A 23,238-nucleotide genomic window follows, 5' to 3' on the forward strand; every position below is an offset into this window, starting at 1 on the left:
TTTGTCAATATAATGAATAGAAATATTACTGTGTAATATATTGTTAATAATTCATACATAAAATGTATTGAGATATAGTGACAATTTAAAGGAACACAAAATTTGTAGAGAATTGTTTTCTTTGTCTGGGCATATTTCGAGAAACTTAGCTTTACATCATTTGCTCACAAATAAATCCTCTAAAGTAAATGGGTGCCATCAGAATGAGAGTCCAAACAGTTGATAAAAATACCACATTTAAACAAAAATACATACAATTATGTATACAAAAAGTAAAAAACCACTCCAGACCATCAAAGTCTTGTGAAGAGAGGAGCTGTATGTAATAAATCCATCTTTGTCCTGTTTAAACTTGTTTTAAACTTTTCTCTTGTAAACAGTGCTTGATCCATGCATATTTCTCTCCTGATTCAGATGCAATGGGTTGCAAGGTTTATATATATATATATATATAAGCATTATTATGGATAGACGTCTTGTATTTTAGCTGGAGACAGTGGTTTGTAGTTAAAAATGTTTTGAAGGATTTCTAAGAAACAAAAAGCTTTTAAGTTCATAGGATGTTGATGAACTGGACTCGTGTGGATTACTTGTGGATTATTGTGATGTTAGCAGTTGTTTGATTCTGACGGCACCCATTCACTGCAGAAGGATACACTGGTGAGCAAGTGATGGAATGTTACATTTTCCATATCTGTTCTGATGAAAAAACAAAGACAACATCATCTTCAGCAAATATTAATTTTTAGGTGAACTGTTTCTTTAATTATGACGTGCTTCACAACATATATAGTCTTTGAGATTCAGTGCTCAGACAATGATTTTAAGGACTTCAGTGTATAATTTTAATAAGATAACAGCAACTTATCGTGAAGTGTGCAATTTTCATGCAGTACTGACAAAAATAATAAATACAAATAGATATGTAATTTCAAGCATATACCATGTAGCTATGACATGACACGAGTTTGGAACCCATATAAGGCACATCCAAATGACCTCCCATTTTTTTCTTCCTGAGTCCATCACAATCTTAATATGCACAGTGAGGAAGTCGGCCAGCTGGACTGCATTAAACAGGTAAGAAAAGCAGAGGTTGCAGTGGCAACTCCTTTCAAAGGTGTCACATCACATTAGCACAGGTTATAAAGGCCACCAAGGATGCTCTCAGAAGAATACTGTCTCTAGATAGAGGACTAGCATTTCATGAGCGCCAATGAGGAAAATATAGTGCCAAAGGGGGCAATTTTTTCATTTGTCTAATTTTCTTTTTCATCAGATTCTCGATGAATACTTCATTAAACTGAGTTGGCCTTGGTGTCTTTTTGCATTGCTTGCTATACTAAATTAAAGAAAAAATGCATTTGCTACTTGTGTATAAAGCTAATACCACAGACATTCAGTGTTTAACATGAATACAAGAGGTAAATAATACAAAAAATAAATAATAGAGAAACTGAAAGACTAGTAGAACACTATGACGTGTTCATAGGTTCACGTGCGAAACCTCATATAAATACTGTTAGGGTAATTTAGTTAATTTAGTACTCAAATAGCTCTGCCTTGTGTGTGATATCATTATTTGGCATGATGGGATGTGCCCATTACATTGTGTGTGCAGTTAAAATGCTACATGACAATCTTTCAGCTTCTCATGAATATGGTGCTGTTCGGAATGGTATACTACTGTATCACATACAATTTAGTTTATTAAAAACAATATACAATGCATGTTAAAATCCACACGACATCCAACTGTCAACTCTGAAATACAATTATTCTGAATTTCTTATTTTATGCTCACTCTGATCAGCTAATCAATTTAGAGAGAAATAACGGTTGATACCGCTTTTGGTTCGTAACATGAAACACAAGGTCAAGTCGAGCCCACTGCATTACAGTACTGCAAACTTTGGCATAATGTACTATATCATTCATGTATTCAGAAAATGTGCATACTGTGCACAGTACAGTATATATTTAAAAAATGGTATGAGCATTATAGTCTGCCATTCCGAACATACCTTGGGTTTGCAAGAATCCAAACATGTCTTTCATGCCCGAGTCATATGGTTTTAAAACACAATTATTATTTTTGTAAACAGACTTACTGAGCATGGCACTTAATGCAGCAAATTACCACATCCATCACTGGACACAAACATGCTGTTTGTAATACTTTTTATGGATGATCATCATGGATCACGTTTTCATGAGAAACCATCCAAAATTATCTCAACCAGTTGAATATAAAATCACAATTTTGCAGACACTTTTTTTTGGCCTGGGAAAATTGAATGGTTTTGATACATTTTAAATCTCTTCATGGAATGAGCTCTTGAAGCTCTGCATCGCTCAGTTCATTCACTGTGACAATGTGGTCAAGGTGTTGAAGATAACGTTCCTCATCCTGCATGAAGTGAGGAATCCTAGTTCTATTTAGGACAGCCAAATGACGAAGTCTGTCCACATCTTCATAGGAAACCTAAAAACAGGAATTACAAAAATTGGTATGAATATTTATTATTAACTGAATAGATTTTCACTGACAAAAATAATATTTTTAAAACATGAGTGTGAATAGGACCTGCCTTGCCAAGAGCGGTTAATATCTTAAAATCAATGTTCCTCCTGTGGCGTAAAATCCTTAAAATTCCATCAAGGTAGACCTGATCTTTACTGAAGCAACCTGTATAAACACACATATGCAAAAAACATAAATACTACAAATACAGAGAGGCAGTAAAAAACTCGATCAGAGATGAGCAACTTTCATAGTGCAAGGGCCCGCATGTTTTCTCCTTTATACCAAGAGGCCAGATTACTATTCCACATCCACACACCTTCTACACACTGTCTTAAAGGAAAACGCCACCATTTTTCCATATTCCACTATGTTCTTCCCTCAATTTAGACGAGCTGATACATACCTCTTCCGTCTCGATGTGTGCACTCAATCACTGTAGCGCGCGGCGCCACTATGCTAGCGTTTAGCTTAGCACCATTAATTCCTTAGTATCCAAACAGTTCCATGTTTTCCCTATTTAAAGTCGGTTACATCAGTAGTAACACGAGTAAGAATGGTGACAAAAAAAAATAAACAGTGGCGATAACCTAAGCGAATACAAATTATGACTATAATGTATGTATGGCGGAAGCACTTCGCAACATTTCAACCACAGCACAGAAATATCATCACTCCTGAAAACTCCATTCTTCATCTAACTTCCATCAATACAACAAAAGTGAAGAGTTTTCAGGAGTGATGATATTACTGTGCCGAGGTCTTAATGATATTGTTATCATTTTTTATCCACTTAGAAAATCATCACGTTATATTTTGTGTCACCATACTTACTTGTGTAACTGTCTTTGAAAAGGGAAAATATGGAAGTGTTTGATGGCTTCTAACTTCATCCCTGTTTGGATACTAATGAATGGTGCTAAGCTAAAGTAGCATAATCGCGCTACAGTGATTGAGTGCATACACTGAACTGTGAGAGGTACTTATCAACTCGTTTAATTTGGGGGAAGATCATAGTTAGTTGAATATGGAAAAACGGTGGCGTTCAACTTGTTCTCTCATGTTGTGTATAGGGAACACATCCAATCACACCATGCTACATGCAGATTTAGAACTACCTGCTCTGTGAGCCCAGTCGTAGAAGCACTTAATTAAGGACTCCAAAGAACATGAGCCAAACTGAGTCCAAAGCACTGCTGGGGACTACAGATATAACTATCTCTACTATATATTTCTACTATAATCTACTATATAGCAGGAAAGTCTGTGCTTCGTAGCTGCCAGCCCTTTACAGGGGCCTCTGAAGCAGACAAATAGCTGCTCTAATTGTCTGAAAAGACCAGAGCACTAAATTAACACTGTAAGGGCCCTCACTGGGAAGAGTAAACTGGGACCCTGCTCGCCGTCTGCAGCGGCAAGCAATAGAAGGGTAATAACCTGGGCTCTGAATGGAGTTTAGAGAACCTTAGGTTCATAACAGTGTCTTGGATTGAGGACGACCTTACAGTCTTTAGGCCCAAACTCCAGACAGGAAGCACTGACTGAGGACGACCTTGCAGTCATTAGGCCCAAACTCCAGACAGGAAGCACTGACTGAGGACGACCTTACAGTCTTTAAGTCCAAACTCCAGACAGGAAGCACTGATTGACAGTGCCTGCAAGTCACCCACACGCTTGACCGACAAAAGGAGGTGGTTTTAAGTGACATGGGCCACATGTTGGCCGAATGGAACAGCTAAACAGGTGGGCCCTTTAGAACTATGGAACTATAAGAACTATAAGTCCCAGGTCGACTGGCTGACTGTGATAACTGCCACATAAACTTTCTAGTATCCAGTACTGTATCCATTATCCAATAGCTCTTGTAAAAAAGACATGATTGGACATGTCCTTTGACCCAATGTTGGAGAGGCCTAATATGAAGAAGGCCTAAAAGAATAACAGAGGAGGCAGCTGCCATTAGGCCGAGCATTCTCTGGAAAGTCCTGAGGGGACACAAAGTGCCTGGCTTGAAAGACGCAGCAAGTTGCTGAATTGTCAGGGACTGTTCTGGCATAAGCCACGCCGCTCCAAGGCACTCCAGATGGCTGATCTGCAGCGATCTGTGCATGTTTAATTCCCAATCTGTTCTGGCTAAAACCAGCCAATTGTCAAGGTAATTGAGAATGCGCATTCCCATCTGTCTCAGGGGGGAAAGAGCCACAATGATACACTTCGTAAAAGTGCGAGGGGCCAGAGACAGTCCGAATGGTAGGACTGTGTACTGCTAGACCACGCTATCGAATGCAAATCTCAAGAACAATGGCGGGGGTTATGTGGGTGTCAAAGTACAGATCTTTCAGATCCAATATCAGAAAGAAGTCCTTGGGACAAACCTGCGCAAGGATCTGTTTCAAAGTTAACATTCTGAATGGCCATCTCATAAGATAGCGGTTCAGAAGTCTGAGATCTTGAATTAGTCTCATCCCATCATCTTTTCTCGGCACAAAAAAGTAACTGCTGAAAAAGCCTGACTTGCTGTTCCATACTTCGGACTGGAGAACATGAGCCTTGTTGTCTGGGATTGTGTGAAAAATGCCTCTGAATGGAGGCGGCCTGCGAGCAAACTGAAGTGAGTAACTTCATCTTACTGTTTAGAACCCAACTTGACAACACCACAGGAATGGCTGCCCAGGCCATGAACTGAGTGGCAAGAGGCTCAAATTTTTTGAGTCGAAATTTGCCGCGTGTGGGTAGGGAATTTGCTTTCGTTGTATAATGAGGAGAAATGCTCTTTTGAGTATATACGTCTGCTATCACAGTGGTGGGATGTTTGGGCATTCACCGTATTTTGCAGTACAGTGGCTGCTGAGTGGAAGGGGTCTTCTGGAGGCTTGGGGCCGCAGTGATGGAGCACTTAGGCAGGAAATGATGCAGCACTTGTGATGTCTTCTGTGCCTCCATAAAATGCTCAGCTAACCTGTCCATAGCTGGCCCAAATAGCCACTTCGGTGAGACCGGCAATTCAAGGCTCATTTTTTTCAGCATCCCTGATCTCTGTGAGATTCAGCCATAGGTGGGGCTCTAGCACTACAAGGCTGGCCATGGTCTTGCCAATACCATGAGCTGTTACTTTCGTGGCATGCAGAGCCAGATCTGTCGCTGTGCACAGCTCCTTAAAAGCCTTGTGATCCTGGTCAGACTTGTCCATAGATCGGATAATTTTGGCCTGAAACACCTGGAGAACCACCATTGAATGCAGCGCCGAGCTGGCCTGGCCGACTGCTGCATATGATTTATTGGCCAGGGCTGAGGTAGTGCTGCAGGGCTTCGATGGATGCGATGGATGACTGGCGAGGCTCATGTTTTCGCAATGAGAGCATGTACCCCCAGCTAGCATAACATAGCATTGGAGCCTTTAGTATTATAATACTTCTGCACAATAAAAGATTATTAATAGTCTTTCTTTTTCTGTCCTATCTATCATAAGTTGCTATAAATTTAAAAAAAATGTCTTTTAATTTTATAGAATATATTTATATATAAATGTATTTACTTGATTTTTTTATGGATGTATTTTACAACTATACAAAGAGCAATGTGTAACATTTTACCAGATTTAGACATTCACTTTTATTTGTTAATAAAAAAGTTTCAGTAGATTTTATAAAAATTATTGTGCACCTAGTATATTTTGCTGCTGAAATGTCAACTAACCTACTGTATAATAGGATTTTCTTTCATAGATTATGATTTTATATTTTTTCTTTTTAATTTTCATGAAAATTAAATTGTCAATATGTTGTAGATTGTGTTTAACACATAGAAATTCTACTAAAAAAAAAAAATAAAAAAAAAAAAATAAAACTGCCCTGGTATTGGATTGGATCAGTATCAGCAGATACTCAGAATTTACGGTATCGGATTGGTTCTGAAAAAATTATATTGTTGCATTGCATTCCTAATTTGAAGCAATGGAAATGTGCTCAAATTTGCTCTTTTAGTCACCCGGATAGCTGTAGGGGAAGGAGTCAATCCCACTTTTTCCACTGCTATGGATTCTTAGATGGCGACAAGCAGAGAGAGCTTCTTTCCTTCTTTGGTTTCTTATATCCAGCATCAGCGAAGAGATTATTCTCATCACTGAAGCAGAATATTCTGATGAAATGGTGCTCTGAGCCGACTTATATAGGGGTTAGCTCCGCCATTTTGGCGGGCTAAAGCAACACTGGTTTGTGCACGTGAACAAATCAGGCTTCAGTTCAGTGTAAACAGGAGTTTCCCCCATACACAGTGTGAGAGAATGTTCGAAAGGGAACTGAGACTACCAATCAAATCAAAGTAGGCGGGTTTACCGTTCACAGAAGCAGAGCACGAAGTGTCAGTTTAAAGCTGCGATAGGTAACTTTTGATGCTCTAACGGTTAATAAACATAACTGCTTGCGTCTTACGGAAGAACATCGTAGCCGGAACTACTTCTCTCTGTTTAGGTCTATGAAGAATCACAAAGGTACTGGGTTACTCCGCCGCGGTATCCCCGAAGCAATCTAAAATAGCAATCTTAAATAGTCTGAATATAAACACTTATTATAGGTGCACCCTAGATTCAGGACAAGCTAAAAACACGGTTTGGAAAATGGATTCATGTTGTACTCGCTTATTATATAAATTTTTTCTACATTTTGAACACAAACAAAGTTACGGACCGCAGCTCTTATTGGTTGTTTCTTACCGGGAGTGGTCCGTAACTGCAAATGGCAATAGGACCACTGAGAGGAGCCAGAGAAGATAGATTTTTTCACAGATTATCTGTCTCATACTCTACTGTCAGGACATAATGACAGGTTTAAAAAATATGTAAAAAATATATTTTTACAAAAGTTACCTACTGCAGCTTTAACGTTGAAACTACACAGTGAGGTAAGATGGAAGTTGCAAATCATTAAATATTAGTCAGCTGTTTTTTTTTTTTTTTACTTTAGAAATATGGCCATTTTGAGAGAGAGGGATGGAAGTTGATTGAAGTTTTGCGTTTAGTTACTTAGCCTGTTAACTGTCACTCACTTTTTTGAAGACAGACTTGAATGTGCATGATACAAACCTACATTTTTATAATTCATGACTGAAAACATTTTGTAACATGATTTTGATGTGCCATTTACATGGTAATGCAATGTCATGTCTGAACAAAAAATATTGGTAAAATATATATTTGGGAGTCTTAGACCTTTCCAACGATATATAGTTTGTCAAGATTAGATTATATTTGATTGTAATATAGTATAGTCAACGTAGGTGTCCCGTATATAGGATGGGGTGACAGTTAACAGGTTAAAAACAGCGATTTTATATCCTCGTTGTAGAGTAATATAACGGTAGCGATTTAGTATCAAAGCTATTTTATTAACAAGAGTTGTGGGGCAGCATGCCGTAGGTTTCCTAATTTAATAAAGTTTCAAATAATATATATTTCTGTGACGCAGCGCTGAGGTTTCCGCATCATTACTCCTTTTTTCAGTGTCTCATGATCCTTTAGAAATCATTCTAATATGCTGATTTATTAAGTGTTGAAACTGTTGTACTGCTTAATATTTTTAATGTCTTTTTGGAACCTGTGATACTTCTTTTTTTATTATTTGATGAATAAAAGGATAAAAATGAAGCATTTCTTCAAAATACTAATCTTTTCTAACAATATATGTCTTCACTGTCACTCTTTAACCATTTAACACATCCATACTGAATACAAGTATTAATTTCTTTAAGGAATTTAAAGAAGGAAAACAATTTACTGATCCAAAACTTTTGAATATTAGTCTGTATTGTAAAAAAATATATATATTGTTTAAACACTGTTCTTTTTAACTTTTTATTTATCAATGAATCCTGAAAAAAGTATCACAGGTCAGCACAACTGTTTTCAATATTGATTATAAATCAGCATATTAAAATGATTTCTGAAGGAAGACTTCATGAAAATTCACCTTTGTTTCACAGGGATAAATTATATTTTAAAGTTCATTAAAATATAAAACTTATTTAAAATTGGAATAATATTCACAAAATATATTCTATATATTTTTCCTGTATTTTTGATCAAATAAAATGCAGCCTTGATGAAAGAAACTTAAAAAAACATAAACATACTGCTCCCAAACTTTTGAACGGCAGTGTGTAAGTTGGTGCCCCCCCAATGTTCAAGACATGGTTACGGCCTTGCATAAACTTGTATTCTCTGGCCATTGCAGCAAATCACCACTCCAGATTAATGAATATACATCACTTTTCATGACGTAGGCTTAATTTAACAAAAGGATTATATTGCTTCAAAAAATTCAAAAACAACCACTTTTACCTTAATAGACATAAGGAGTCCTAAAGTCGGTTTTAATATTGTGCAACCTGTTCATATTAACATCTCAAAAAATGTGTTGTAGGGTTTCATGATAATTTAACATTCTGACATGTCTTAGCATGTTATTATGGTTGGTAGCTTTGACATGTTGCTAACATGTTTCAGATATCTCAAGTCAACATAATAAAATGACACATCACATATTAGAAATGTTTCTCAGTTCTATTCTGAGTGATTAGTTCACCTGGTTTCGAGGTATCTGTCTGTCCTCGTTTGGCGCGGAGGCAGTATTCCCAGCGTACAGCAGGATCTTGGACAAAGCGAGCAATATGGCTGAACAGTTGGCTGAAGCTCATGTTTGTGGCATGGTATACAGTATAGTATAGCAGAGCGGCTCGCCACAGGAAGGGCTGTTTCCGTAGCAACACACTGTGAAGACTAGCAAGCCCCTCTTCAGTAGGATTAGCTGGTTTCAGTCCAAACTGCTTTCTCCCAACAGAAGTGGCCCATGGCTGCATGCTGTTATTCACACCCCGTAAGTAATGTGTGCCTGGGAGTGAAAGTCATAAAATTGCTGGAAAGGCAGGATTTGTAGACAAAAAACTATAAAATTAACATCAAGAATGGTCAGTTATCTACTTGATGCAACCAGAAGAATGTCAATAGAATACAGTATTTCTTGTATAGCAAGATCAATGTCCTAACCAGCTGTGACCCTGCAAAAACAAGTGCTTGTCCCGCTGAGACCAAATGCAAAAATGCTACACAATGTGACACATTGATAGCCAAACAGAACATAACTGATATGTAATATACAATACAGAATACTGCAGAAAGGTCTTTTTTTTTGCAAGCCAGAACACAGAAATTAGTTAGCATTTTTGCAGTTCTATCTTCTTGCAATCAATGTTTTTTCTATGCATTTTTGTTTAAATGAAAGGTTTGTGGTGGTTATCACAAGCTTAAGATATTTTCACGTTTTACTCTATGACATAAAATACATCAGTAATACACCTTTTTTAAGTTTAGTTGTCTTGAAAACAGTAGTTGCTAAATAGTAGTAAAGACAGAAACACTGTAATAGTAGCTTAATGGGACTACAGAAGTCATTGGAGACATTAAACGTCATTTTGCTAAACAGGAAACTACTTCCTAGTCTGCTTTCACAACCTCTTATAATCAAATTCTTGCTTAACTCATATTTTTTTAGATAAAAACTTTAAAGGGTTGTCAAAGACTTAATGGTAGTGACACTGAAGTCTTGCAAGTGTATTTAAGTTTGTTTATAGCCTACACTTCATAAGGGTACATTTTTTGAAATTGAGATTTATACATATAAATCTATATATATACATTATTATTAATTTATACATGAATAAATAAGCGTTCCATTGTTGTATGGTTTGTTAGGACAATATTTGACTGAAATGCAACTATTTGAAATTCTACAATCTAAGGGTGCAAAAAAAAAACTAAATATTGAGAAAATCCCACCTTGAAAATCCCAACAGCAATATGAATGAAGCGATTTAAAAAAATGTCCCTTGTCACAGTCGGACTGGTTAGGACAAAACAAATCGGTTTAGTATTAGTGTTTGATACTTAATTTGAAGTATGTTAAAGCTCATACCAATCTCGTGTCTAAGCATGCCCTCAAGCCAGTGTTGCCTCGCTCCTGACAAGTTAATAGTAAGTGTTGGTCGACATCTCTCCACCATCATTACTGCCTGGGACAGAAGCTCATCAGAGAGACTTATGACCACCTGGTGACAAAATCTGAGATTACTATTTCTTTGTTATTTTTCCAAACACTAATGCACAGACACTTGAACTGGGATATCCACACACCTCACCAACACAGCCCTCCTTCTGTAGGTACTTGCGTGTGGCTGCCCACACTTGACTCTTCGGTAGCAAGCTGCCCCCTGTGACTTCTTCAAAGTTTTCATAGGTCTCATACTTCCTCAGCACACACTCCATAATCCCAACTGCCTAGAAAAAAATGCACGAGGTGAGACAAATGGCAACAGTTTCAGGACTTAAACAACATTATGGCTATATTCCAAACAGGTGTATTTTAGTAAATTACAATGAACACAATAAAATAAAATAAAAACATATTTTTGTTACATAAATAGACATTAACTGAAATTAAATTAAATAATTGAAAAGTATATTTATATAAATATTTCATTTACTTTATACTGTTGCTAAGCAAGCACTTAGTTCAACTTGATGTACTAAAATAACTAAAACTGAAATTTAAATAAAATTATAAAAACTATACAGACAAATAAATTATAATAATAAAAGTCACAAAACCATGTCAAAATTAATCGAATATAAAATAAAAATGTAAACAACATTTTATTCCACCATAACTGCGCTCCCAACGTGAAGCAAATAGGCAGCATATTTATGCATACTTCCAAGGCGCCTTGTTTTATTCAAAACCTAAGGCAGCACTGTATGTTTCTTTTGCAGAGAAGGAACTGACAAGCTGATTAAAATGGAGAGAGATATTGAAATTACAGATAAAAATGGTTAAAACTAATGAAAAATTCTGTATTTTACTTGTATAATTTCAGGCTTATTAGAATATTGCATCATTAGCTTTGCAACATGCAAACTCTACAAAAATCAACTGTAATTGGAGTCTCTCATGCACTATGTATATTGCACACAGTTGCTCCCTACATAGAGTCTTCCAAATTGGTCACTTGTGAGGTCTCTATTTCTGTTAAGATGCTACCTTAAGGTGCAGTTACTTTATTGAAACGTCTGTAAAAATCAGTGGGCAAAAAGGATCCATTGTCTATTGTCAGTACTGTAGTAATGTATGAAGCACTGCTCACACAGAAGCCTCTTTCAAACCAAGCTGCTTTCTTTTGGTCAACGTGGCGAAACAACAATATCTTAATAAGGGGAGTGTTCCCACTCATGTTTTCTTATTGAAATATATATTTTTTTTTTTTCATGAAAAATCACAGAACTTAAACTTAAACTTAAACTACAGTTGACACTGACAGTAATGTAGCTCACTGGATCTAAATGTCTGTATTTTTGATATAAAACATACCTGGGACAGAAAGAGACTGGATCCCTCTCTGTACTTCTCCAAAACACTGACAGGCTCTGGGGAGGCATACTCAAACTGGGGCTCATACTGATAGTTAGACTGAAAAAAGGTCTGACGCTCCTGTTCCAGGTTTATGGGACGGAGAGCCACAAGCAGGCACGGCCCACGAGGTGTTGATGGTGAAGAAAGTGGAGTGATACCCCTGGCAATATGTGGCAAGGAGGTTGCAGGTCTCATTTGACCCCTGCCAGCACGTGCAGGCATCTTGGAGATCATTGTGCATGTGCTCTCACTCCGGCGAAGCCAGTTCCCTGACCCCAAACTAAGACTTGTCAGGCTTCTCATGGGTGGAGAAGGGCCACCACTACGCCACGGTGGCTGTATCACCTTCTGCACTGGCTGCGTTGCTCTAATTCGCTGTGGTTTTATTTCCAGACTAAGTGGTCTTCGACAAGGTGGTGGTTTGGAAGGTTCCCTTGGCTGCACAGATTCTCCTTTACTTCTACCGTCTGTCTTCTGGAGCCTTCGTTGAACTTGGGAGCAGCCATCCCAAGTGGTACAAGGCTGCGTGTGAGGCCCATTGTGGGTCGATTTGTCTCTTTGGGTGATACTGCTGGTCCTAGCTCTGACTGGTTTGGGTTTCTCTGTCCTGGGCTCTGGTTCTAACATTTCTGAGACATTCTTTGCGAGCCCTCCTCCATCAGCCTGCTCCATGCAGTTCTCACCCAGATCCAGCACCATTGCTACATCCACGCCCTTGTCCACCAATGCTGCGCACCTGAAGAGAAAAACACAGCTCCACTTCCTGATTCAACAGCACATACAAACAGTATGTTTAAAAAGATTTCACTCATAAGGATTTAAAACTCTTTATGTAAACAAATTATATAGAATTGAAAAAAATAATACTTTTGGGACGCTGACACATCTTGCTATTCTCTAATTAATTAATTTACTCCAAATGCATGAATGAATGAAAATGAATTTAAATAGAATTTGGTTGATTCTTACAATTATTATGCATGTAGTTTCATAACCGCATGCTAATTTAGAGACTATAGATGTGAGTATTTGTACTTTTAGAAATGCATCTATAGATCAAGTACTTTAATATATATATATATATATATATATATATATATATATATATATATATATATATATATATATATATATATATATATATATATATATATATACACACACAGTAAATAGTATGGTACATATAACATGTTCAAGAAATCTTTTTTACAAAAAAAAACTTATGAAGGAATCTGACGGAATATTTTTAATTATTTATTTATGCATTTATTTTTACTTTTACACTATTTATTTTCAATCTGATTGGATACTGTACCATCTTTAGCAGATCTACTACTGCTATTGGGGCATAAAAGTAAACTATACAGCGAACTTTAAGCATTTTACAATTTTGAAAGATTTTTCTAAATTTACATTTTCTTTCTAACGTTACATTTCTTATATTTATTTCGATAACATAAACGGGCATTTATTCCATTAGCAATATATAGATCTTAATTGGTATAGATAAATATTTATAGATCTATTGGGAAATGTGTTTTAAATTGTCTCGTTTTACGCATGCTGGAAAAAAATAAATAAAACAAACCTCGTATGGAAATTGTAAAAGGATTCGTATTTCTGGCTATTTTTAGAATAATAGAGTGAGTTTAGAATAGTGAAGAATAAAGTCAGGCTATTGCTAATAGAAAATGATGTCATGCATAACTGAGGCATGACATCAACAGCTCTTACACTGCCGATTCACCACAAATGAGTCATTAACACATAAAACAATATTTATAAAACATTTTATAACACATACCGCGCAGCGCTACTTTTCAAATAAATTCACTTCAGTTCATTTTGGAATTCCGTCCATAATATCAGCAGCAGCTCTTCAACTTCCGTTCAGTAGGTCAAACGGCTGATATGGAGGAATAACGGAACATGACGCCGGGAATGGGATCGCGATTGGGATGGCTGGGATTGCGTTGCAGCAAATGACGCGCTGGCGCATCTAAATGACCTATTCGCGTCGCGACGCTTTTCTGTCAGTGTGCGTAAGCACGTAAGGGAGACCGGGGCAAGTTGTCACTTTAATTCCAATAAATCTTTCTCCGAGTAGTTTAAAATCGCTAATTCACGAGATCAGTACATCCTTTATTAAGCCGCTTTGTCGATCCCAACAGCGTCATTCACATAGAGGGCAGCGTCACATATTTCAGCCCATAGTACTTCAAGCGTTAATGAGTAGCAAATGATGAAATAGTCGCATTGATTAGTTTTATGTCACTGATAAGCTAACATCACATCTAAACATGCACCCAAATCCAAATGTAATAAAATGTATTTATGTGTGATTAATGTGCAAATTGTGTGCAATGTCTTAACGACTAGGGATTGTTACGTAGGGCTATACAGGCATCTAGTGGCAATACAATGATATTACAGCTAAGTTGTGCAAAATGTCTTAACAGTCAATTTACAAATAATATATAATGCATTCAGATTTGTGGAACTCACAATGTGCTGAACTCCACAAATTAGTGTTGTTACTATGACAACCAATATGAATGTGACAAATATCATATATATATAAACATAAATATATATATATAAATCTGGGGAAATCAATAGGGATTTCATATAGGGCATCAAATTGGCTAGGTATGGCCCTAGATTTCATTATGGATTGCAAATAAAACGCAAAGAATTGCAGATGTTAAAAAGATAATGAATGTATTGTTTAAAATTACAGCATAAACATATGTAACCATTTCTGCCCTAGAAACACAGTTAAATCTATATATTGACACTATCAGAGACTAAATAAAAACGCTTGTAAGCACTTCAAAAGCTTATGAACTTAATATATTTATTTTATTTAATATGCATACGTGCATCTTATGCACACTGTTCAGACTAATGGTTAAAATGTACCTTAATTTTAATAGTTGACTCTAGCATGACTGCATGAATCTAGTGTGTTTTTGTTGTTCACTTACTTACCTTATCAGTTGCTACTTCAATTACTTAAAAATAATGCATTTATTTATACAAAGGATAAATAATTATAATAATAATAATAATGATAAAAAAATACATTGAGATGAACAAGGGAAGACATACAAAAAAGTAGTAGTGTTATATATTTATTTTTTTGCATTTTGATTAGAATTAAAATCGTACATGAACATGAGTAAAACATGAGTATGAGTATGAGTTGAACTCTTATATAAAACTTCCACTTCTGCAAAATAGTATCATTAAAGAATTTGATTCCTAACTTAATTCTGCTAAAAATTCCTAGGATGAAATCCTTGAATGATATATTGTGTGACTGGATCATTTAGCTTTGCTTAGCTGTGGTCTGGTTGTCTGGAGGAAGAGGTTTGCCTAAATGTTGGGCTGTGGTAATGCCATAGGGCTCAGAGGCATACTTCTCTTTCACCTCTGGCCGAAGGCTAAACCCTCCTTGGAAAGTAAGGTCAAAGTATTCAGTCGGAGCAAATGAAAGAGGTTTTTCGGCAAAAATACCATTCAGCCTTTCACTCCATGCCTCTAACATGGCACTTCTGCCTTCTGGAGGTGTGTGTGCTGGACACCAGAAGATCTGAGGTGCGAGGACCTGAAACCCGCAAAAGCGCAGCACTCCATTCTGTAATAAAAAAACAATCTGTTTATAATCTTCATTTCAACTGGTGTAAGATTTTTTATTTAACATGTTAAAAATTGTATGCCATATCATAGCCATTTGCCATGTCGTTAACAGCCTCTTAGTAAAGTACATTAGGTGCATCCCAATTCGTGTATTTACGCACTGTTTTATGTTATATTGTAGTATAAAAAAGTGCAGTTTAAATACATAGATGATGCACTTAATTAACCAAGAAAACAAAGTGTGGAATGTTGGACACAACATGGACTCAAGCTTTCAAACTCCGATGCTGAATGACAAAATAACATTACACAATTCATAGACTATACAGTTAAGTATATGTGTAGTGCTTAAGTACATGTATAAGTGTATAGTGCATCCTTTGGATGCAACTATTGTGACTGACTCACACAATCCATGCAGTGCTACTCGTACTGTTAAAAAGATTTAGAGATGTTTAAACACAATCTTTGGCTACTCCTAAATTGCAAGACAAACTCAGAATCGCAAGATAGTAATGCAGAATTGTGAGATATCAACCCACTACTGAGAGAAAAGTCCCAATTACCTTTTTTATTTTTTTTATTCCATTGCAGAAAAAAAAATGAAATACACTGTGTAAAATCAAATTTCTCAGAAAATGAGAAATCTAAGATGTAAATTCATAACTGCAAAAAAGAAGTTAATATCTTGCAGTTCTGACTTTTTCTCCAGACTTTCCTAAACCATTCCTGTCTTCCATTCCATTTTTGCATTAAGAAATACAGACTCTCCCATCCAAGTCACGTAGCAACAGCCAATGACGCATGTCACTCAAACAACTCTGTTCCACGTCCATATTTCCTATTTATTTTCCTAATATGTAATTTCTTAACATTTACATACAAAGTTGAATCCAAATCAAAAGTAAAAATAAATGTCTCAGGTCTAAAGCCTAAAATAGGTGATAACCCACATTCCCTATGGATTTCATCTGGAATTTAACTCTGATCACTTAATCCAGCATGATTCCAAGTTCACAACGAGCTGTTCTTGCAGCTTAATTTGAATAACTAGCTCCTCTTTATTTAAAAAGATAAAACAAAAATCAGTTTCGTATTTTTATCTCACCTGTAAAGGCCAGAGGAGAACATTGATGTCTCCATTGACACCATCGGGTGTAAACATGGACTTCATTCCCCCAGTGGTGAATGAAAGTATGGCCTTCTTATCCTGGTGTGAATAGTGAATGACATTTTAACTAAATCTGATCACCATTAGAATTATAAAAACAGACTCTTTCCTTGTAATTCGCAATGTAAAGCAAACAAAACAAGCTTTGACTCCAAAGATTCAGACCTTGAAAACTCCATTGTCATACATCTTCTGCAGGGTGAAGGCAAATCCTTGAGTTAAGACTCTGTCTATCCAGCCTTTAATGATGGCAGGTACACTAAACCAGTAGAGAGGGAACTGTAAATGTAACCCAAATCACATTAATTTACTGAGATCAAGTAACATGTAAACTCATTTTTTAACTGTGCAGCATTGGGAAACTATTACCTGAAAAATAACCAGCTCTGCCTGCTCCAACTTCTGCTGTTCTTCAGCAATGTCATCACTTAAACGACCATCTTGCCATGCAACCATCATCTCATTATTGTATATAAAGTGCTCAGGATTCTTCAGATCACCTGCAATATTTACAGTAAAACAGTCGTCCCGTGTTCACTAATAATTGCAACTGTAGAGCATTTTTTAAGAACCTATACCATAGTAGCATTTTAATGTAAGTGCACTTCGTATTTTCCTTATGCAGTACAAGTGTACAGCTGTGAAGTATTTAAGCAGTGAATTCAGCGAATTCCTACCCTTTATATCCTCTTCAGTTGCTGAGGCTTTGAATTTCATAGCATATAGATCCGACACTAGGACTTTATAGCCTTGCTTTGTCAGAGCCTGAACAGCTACATCCCGTGCAGCAGCGTTGAATGAGACGGGACTCTGGTGGGCATAAACAATCAGTGCTGTCTTCTGTGCTGTTTACATATGTACATAAGGGGAAAGAGAAAGAGTTCATTGGTATTTGAGATCATTTACCCACAGGACGGTTTGTGGCACTTTAACCAATAGTTTTCCTGTAACTGTAACAACAATAACAGGTATACTGTAGGCTCTAGGCTGTTGAAAAAATAAGAGCTGACTAATTTCCCTTTTCCCTTATCAATTCCTGGTTTTTATTGACTAGCCAGATTACACAAAATTTGATGACAATGCACAGGTTTTGAAACTAAATCTATACACATATTATTTTCTAGTAGTAGTTTTAAGTAAAAAGTAAAAATACTTATAGTCATACTATTATTATCCTAGTACACAATATAAGCTGTGTATTATATCATTCCAAACAGTCAAAGAATGCTAAGAATTCTGCAAAGCAGTAGCAACTGGAGACTTGCCTTTGATTGTATTAGCATTAATTGGAATTACCTTGTAGTTGAGATTATTACTTGAGGAAAGCAATTTCTTCAAAGGGTGAGCACTGACCTAGTTACTATGTCTGCTGAAAATTCTCTCACTCTAATGCTGTTCCAAACCTGTATGACTTCATTTGTTTTGTGGAACGTAAAGGAAGATATTTTGAGAATTGTCTGTTGTTGTTTAGTTTTAGTTTTGTTTTTTGGTCAATAAAATGGAAGTCAAAAGTCACCAAAATTAAATGGATACCAATATTCTTTAAAATGTCTTCTTTTACTGCAGAATAAAGTCATACAGGTTTCGTTGAATAAATGACAGAAATGTTATTTTTGTGTGAACTATCACTATAAACCATCACTATACAAAATGCTATAATCAATTCTTTACAATAAAACACTAACCGGCTAATTAAGTATAAATTTCTCACCCATTTCTGTTGCCTGCAGTCTCTAAGTGTGCACCAGTACAGAGGAGAGAAGCCTTTAGCTTTACAATGAGCTGCTTTTATAAGGTTGCACCAGCCCTCGCGTGCGAAGCAGTTTCTCAGGTTTCAGTCTCTGTTATCGTATAACCTGTAAGTGGGTGGGACGATTGACTGGTCATTCTAGATACATTCATGAAGAAAGATATTTTGAACAGACATCTTGGTGACAATCTAGTTGCACGGCATGCATTGCGTATTAAAAGAAAGCAATAACACTGGTACTTTACATCAGGGCGTCAACCATTTGCACTCTCTCACCGTATACTAATTTATGAGATATGGCTTGACCAAATTAAATAATACTCTTAGCAGTGCTACATAAACTATGATAACACTTTATAATAACCTTCATTAATATATTATTAACAAACATTATATAATGCATAGCAGATCAAAAATCTACAAATGGTAAGAGAAATTATACAGTGATTAAAAGCTTTTTAGTTATTTTAAGCATTTCACAAACAAAATGTTTGAGTTTCAGTTGATTAAAACAAATTCAAGAATGTTCCATTAGGAGCTTTCAAATCTATTAGCATATTCCTGCAAGGAGTAAAAATAAGACACTTAAATTATTATTATTATTAGAATTGCAACACTAAAAACACCAAAACTGGTTTGTCAAAGAGGTTGGTATGTTTTCCGAGCAAGGGAATTGAAAATCAGGTAGAGCAGGAAAGAAGCCAGAGGCCCAGAGTGATGTAAGTGGCCAGTATGTTTGTGTTGCACTGGCTCGGACAACCTGTAATTGAACCTCGGGTGTAAATGCAACTGAACCCAGTCCCAAAGGGGGACAATAAGTGTCATATGACCCAGAGGATCATCGCTCGGTGTCTCTAAAGTTCCGTTGTCATGACTATCTCTTTAGCTACCTGTATACAATTTTTTTTTTAAATGAGTTCCTCCTAGAATTGTTTTTTATGTTTGTCTCACTTGACTGTTAATGCCACAGCCACACCACTATAAAGTCAATATTTAATGAAACACACCCTAGCATAGCCATTTCTGGTCAGGTGAAAAGGTGCGAGTCTTAACATTTCTCTATGGACACCTTGGCAATTGTATCGGCATTGGCTAGTAAATGTTTTTGTTTACTCACCAGATCGATATATATATATATTAGGGGCGGGACTCGATTAAAAAAATTAATCTAATTAATTAGAGGCTTTGTAATTAATTAATCGAAATTAATCGCATATAAATATTTGACCTGAGAACAGTGAGAAGTTATTTATTTTCACATGGATTTATAGTATACCATTGAATAATGACTGAATACATAAGCTTAAGCAACAAAGTATTGTTTATTTTTGTTCAACCAAGTCTAGCAGACCAGTGCAATTTTTGCCATTAAGTGTAGCAATAGCATATTTTGAAACAATTTAGAAATAGTACATTTCAGAAATTCAGGAAGCTTATAGGTCTTGAAACCTTTTGTAAAGTGTTTTTTTTAAGTAAAACACAATACTGTCAATTACATTCAGAACATTGGAAACACTAACTATTAGAAAACATCTCTCTGTTGCTTCAGAGGCCATAACATACTAAGTCCAACTCTCAATAACCTTGGCCAAAACAATAAAGAGTTCAACATAAATTGTTGCACCAACAAAATAATACATAGTTCAACATAAAATGTAAAGTCCACGCTAGCTGCTATATGTTTTGCGTTGAGGTGATACTTGAGGCTGGATGTGCTGCTGCGGTGATATGCGAAGTGAACGCTAGTTGGTGCTCCAGTATAATCGGTCCCGCCGAAACTCATCCAGTGAGAAACGTTCCGCGGTGCAAAAATAAGTTATTAAAAATGCGGGAATTTTTTTTTCTGTAATTAATTAATCTTAGTTAACGCGTTATTTTTTGTGTAATTAATTAATCTCAATTAACGCGTTAAAGTCCCGGCCCTAATATATATATATATATATATATATATATATATATATATATATATATATATATATATATACACACACACACACACACACACACACACACACACACGTACTGTATAATACTGTATATGTTTTTAAAATGGCAAAGCTTTTTAAATACTTGAAAGTACATACTTAACATCAGTCAGTCAAGCATTACAATATGATATCTGGATAATCAAGTACTATTTAATGATAGAACTTTAGTAATTATAATTCATAACCATGTATGAATGCACAGATATTTTAACTGAATTTAGGACTGGTGAGGTTGTTGTTGTTGTTTTTTTTTTTTTTTGTCATTCATAATTTTTTTTGTCATTTTTTACATGTTTCTGTAAAAAAAAAAAAAAAAAAAAAAATATATATATATATATATATATATATATATATATATATATATATATATATATATATATATATATATATATATATATATATAAAGCGGAAAAAATAAATAATAATACTGATGAGAAAATAATAATAATCCGAATTCTACTCATAACAACAGTAAAACATGCACCACGGATGAACGAGCAGCTGGATTCATGAATATTAATCAGATTGTGTCCATTCGCGGGAACTGATTTGCTGAAATCAAAACAGGGATGATAATACGTGAGCACCAGCCAATAAGATTGTCGTTTACGCATTAGTTCCGACCACTACCGGTAAAACCCAGCTATGATTAAAAACTGAAAGAAAGAAAAAATCCAAAGGACTACCGTTATTTTGACAGGAAAATACAACAAAGAACATCGTTTACATGTAACGCGTAAACTTCGCATGATATGTAAGGCTCTCTTTCTCACTTCGTGCATGTGAGAGAAAGCGGCACGAGCGTGCGCCTTCACACTAAAGTTTAAGGTACACCAAATACACAAACACATACCGTGCATGCATTGAGATGAACTGAAAAATATCACAGATAGCATGATGGAGAGTGAAACTCTGAAGCGCTTATTCGGCGAATGAATATATATCTGTGCTAAACTTATACTCAGACTCAAACTCACATACTGGCGAGTAAAATATGATAATTTATTTCACTCTCGCCAGAGTGAAGATTTATGTGAGTGATTTACTCACAATGTAGAGGGTTGCTTTACAACAATCTCATTCTTTACTTGAGAATATGGTGATTCGACTAACACCAAAAAGCAGGACAACTTCTGAATTTCCTAAATCTTAAACCTAAAGAATAGGCTGTTTAATATTATTACAATTAGATTTTATTATTATTATGATTATTATTGTACATTTATTTGTTTACATTTACAGTTAAACGTTGTTGCTTTATTTAAAAGCACTAGGTGTCATACTTTGACATTAAAGTGGCACCATTATGCAACTGTGGTTTGGGGTCAACGAGTGTTTGAGTGGGGGAAAAAAACAAATTGCCTAATATATTTATACTTTTTATCTGTAGCCTTTATAGTGTGACATTTAGCAGTTGGTATTGTGTGACATTTACAATTGTTCATAGGTTTCTATTTAAGCAGAATGCACAATACATAACAAACTATTTCTAATAATCACTCGAAATTAAGCATGCCATTTTTAAATACATAAAAAAGGAAAGATGAGAATTGTAGGCTAATCTGGTTTGAACTGAGCATGCGCAAACCCAGTTGTTTACATGAGCCGTAAAGTTACCGCTTTCATAAACACCCAACAACAAAAATGACAAATGAACTATAACTTTAAGTTAAATATCATTAATATAAATCTGTTAGAAATATAGAAATGTGGATTTTATGCTCATTTCTCAAACATTGCGAAACAAAATACATGCAACTATTAGTCTTAAAACAATGATCACTTACTTTGCATTTATAAAAAACACCTCGTGTTTAGATTGTTGTGCCGTTGTCTCTGTTGCTAGATTTGTAACTGCAAGGCAGATCACTGCTTGCGGTCGGTGGTCTCCATGCTGATTGGTCTAAATGCGGATGCTGTGACAGTGGGGGGAGACTAGAATAAGCCTAAAGAATAAAGTTCAACGACAACGGTGGCTTTTATACAGTATATGTAAATGTAACCAAAACATAATCTAACTCTGTCATTAAACTTACAAGGAACATGATTAATATAATAATAAAAATAATAATAATAATATAAAAACTACAGTTTACATGTTTATAATGGGCTGTAAAATTTTGGATAAAACACAGAATGTATGAAGAGTGCACTCATCAGAGTGCTGCAAACATGATGTAGTTTTTTATTTTATTTGTAATTTTTTGTTTGTTTGTAAATACTGGTAAAAAAATGTATAGCATGAATGCACTGTAAGTCATTTTGGATAAAAGCGTAGGCTAAATGCATAAAGGTAAATGTTTATTTGTTTTAATTTGATTCGATTTTTTTAAGCCAACCAGGGGTTAGTTCTTCGTACGTCGCTTATTACATCCGAGATCAAATGACACATCCAAGATGATATCATCGTGCTAATCATGATCCGGCTAACTGAGTTCTTCGAACACACCTGTTGTGTATGATTAGTATCGCTGGATTGAGTTATCTGAGATAATTGCGCGTTCATGTGTTTGCTTAAAAGGGGATATGTATCGATACTCGAAACCATGATCAGCAGTGCAGCGATTGGCTGGTGGCAAGAAGGCAATGTAATGACGTCATATAATTTAAAACGACACCTGACGAAAAACTTGACAAATTTCTGGACTTTTATAAGGAAACAGCCAAGCAAACAAAACTACATAAATGTTATAATAGACACATGAAAC

At 35.7% G+C, this 23,238-nt stretch overlaps 2 protein-coding genes across 3 annotated transcripts; both read right to left on the reverse strand.

The window, feature by feature from the left end:
* Positions 1 to 738: 738 nt before the first annotated feature.
* Positions 739 to 13,974, reverse strand: kiaa0895l. The gene is made up of 7 exons (XM_052560056.1): positions 13,784 to 13,974; positions 11,938 to 12,715; positions 10,707 to 10,850; positions 10,489 to 10,621; positions 9,103 to 9,408; positions 2,592 to 2,689; positions 739 to 2,485 (listed from the first exon to the last, which is right to left on the reverse strand). Exons 2-7 carry the CDS (start codon positions 12,676 to 12,678, stop codon positions 2,324 to 2,326), a joined length of 1,584 nt encoding a protein of 527 aa, XP_052416016.1. The 5' UTR covers positions 12,679 to 12,715; positions 13,784 to 13,974; the 3' UTR covers positions 739 to 2,323.
* A 1,126-nt stretch (positions 13,975 to 15,100) lies between these two features.
* On the reverse strand, positions 15,101 to 22,459 carry nqo1 (NAD(P)H dehydrogenase, quinone 1). 2 transcript variants are annotated; one of them, XM_052560062.1, is made up of 7 exons: positions 22,318 to 22,459; positions 18,504 to 18,648; positions 17,470 to 17,637; positions 17,162 to 17,292; positions 16,958 to 17,071; positions 16,730 to 16,831; positions 15,101 to 15,619 (listed from the first exon to the last, which is right to left on the reverse strand). In XM_052560062.1, exons 2-7 carry the CDS (start codon positions 18,505 to 18,507, stop codon positions 15,311 to 15,313), a joined length of 828 nt encoding a protein of 275 aa, XP_052416022.1. In that variant the 5' UTR covers positions 18,508 to 18,648; positions 22,318 to 22,459; the 3' UTR covers positions 15,101 to 15,310. The 2 variants fall into 2 exon arrangements, with proteins under 2 accessions (XP_052416022.1, XP_052416021.1); XM_052560061.1 differs by lacking the exon at positions 18,504 to 18,648 and having other exon boundaries at positions 22,318 to 22,342.
* Between the last annotated feature and the right edge of the window lie 779 nt (positions 22,460 to 23,238).

The sequence above is a fragment of the Carassius gibelio genome, chromosome B7 (assembly GCF_023724105.1).
Source record: "Carassius gibelio isolate Cgi1373 ecotype wild population from Czech Republic chromosome B7, carGib1.2-hapl.c, whole genome shotgun sequence".
Lineage (NCBI taxonomy): Eukaryota > Metazoa > Chordata > Actinopteri > Cypriniformes > Cyprinidae > Carassius > Carassius gibelio.

Excerpts from the sequence above, each read along its gene's own strand:
- kiaa0895l (XM_052560056.1), bottom strand. The coding sequence starts at position 12,678 with ATGGTGCTGGATCTGGGTGAGAACTGCATGGAGCAGGCTGATGGAGGA. Across the intron at positions 10,851-11,937 it reads CCAGTCTCTTTCTGTCCCAG|GCAGTTGGGATTATGGAGTG; the intron begins GTATGTTTTATA and ends ATTTTTTTCTAG. Across the intron at positions 2,486-2,591 it reads TATTAACCGCTCTTGGCAAG|GTTTCCTATGAAGATGTGGA; the intron begins GCAGGTCCTATT and ends TCCTGTTTTTAG.
- nqo1 (XM_052560061.1), bottom strand. Across the intron at positions 17,072-17,161 it reads CAGAGCTGGTTATTTTTCAG|TTCCCTCTCTACTGGTTTAG; the intron begins GTAATAGTTTCC and ends TTACATTTACAG. Across the intron at positions 16,832-16,957 it reads ATGACAATGGAGTTTTCAAG|GATAAGAAGGCCATACTTTC; the intron begins GTCTGAATCTTT and ends TATTCACACCAG.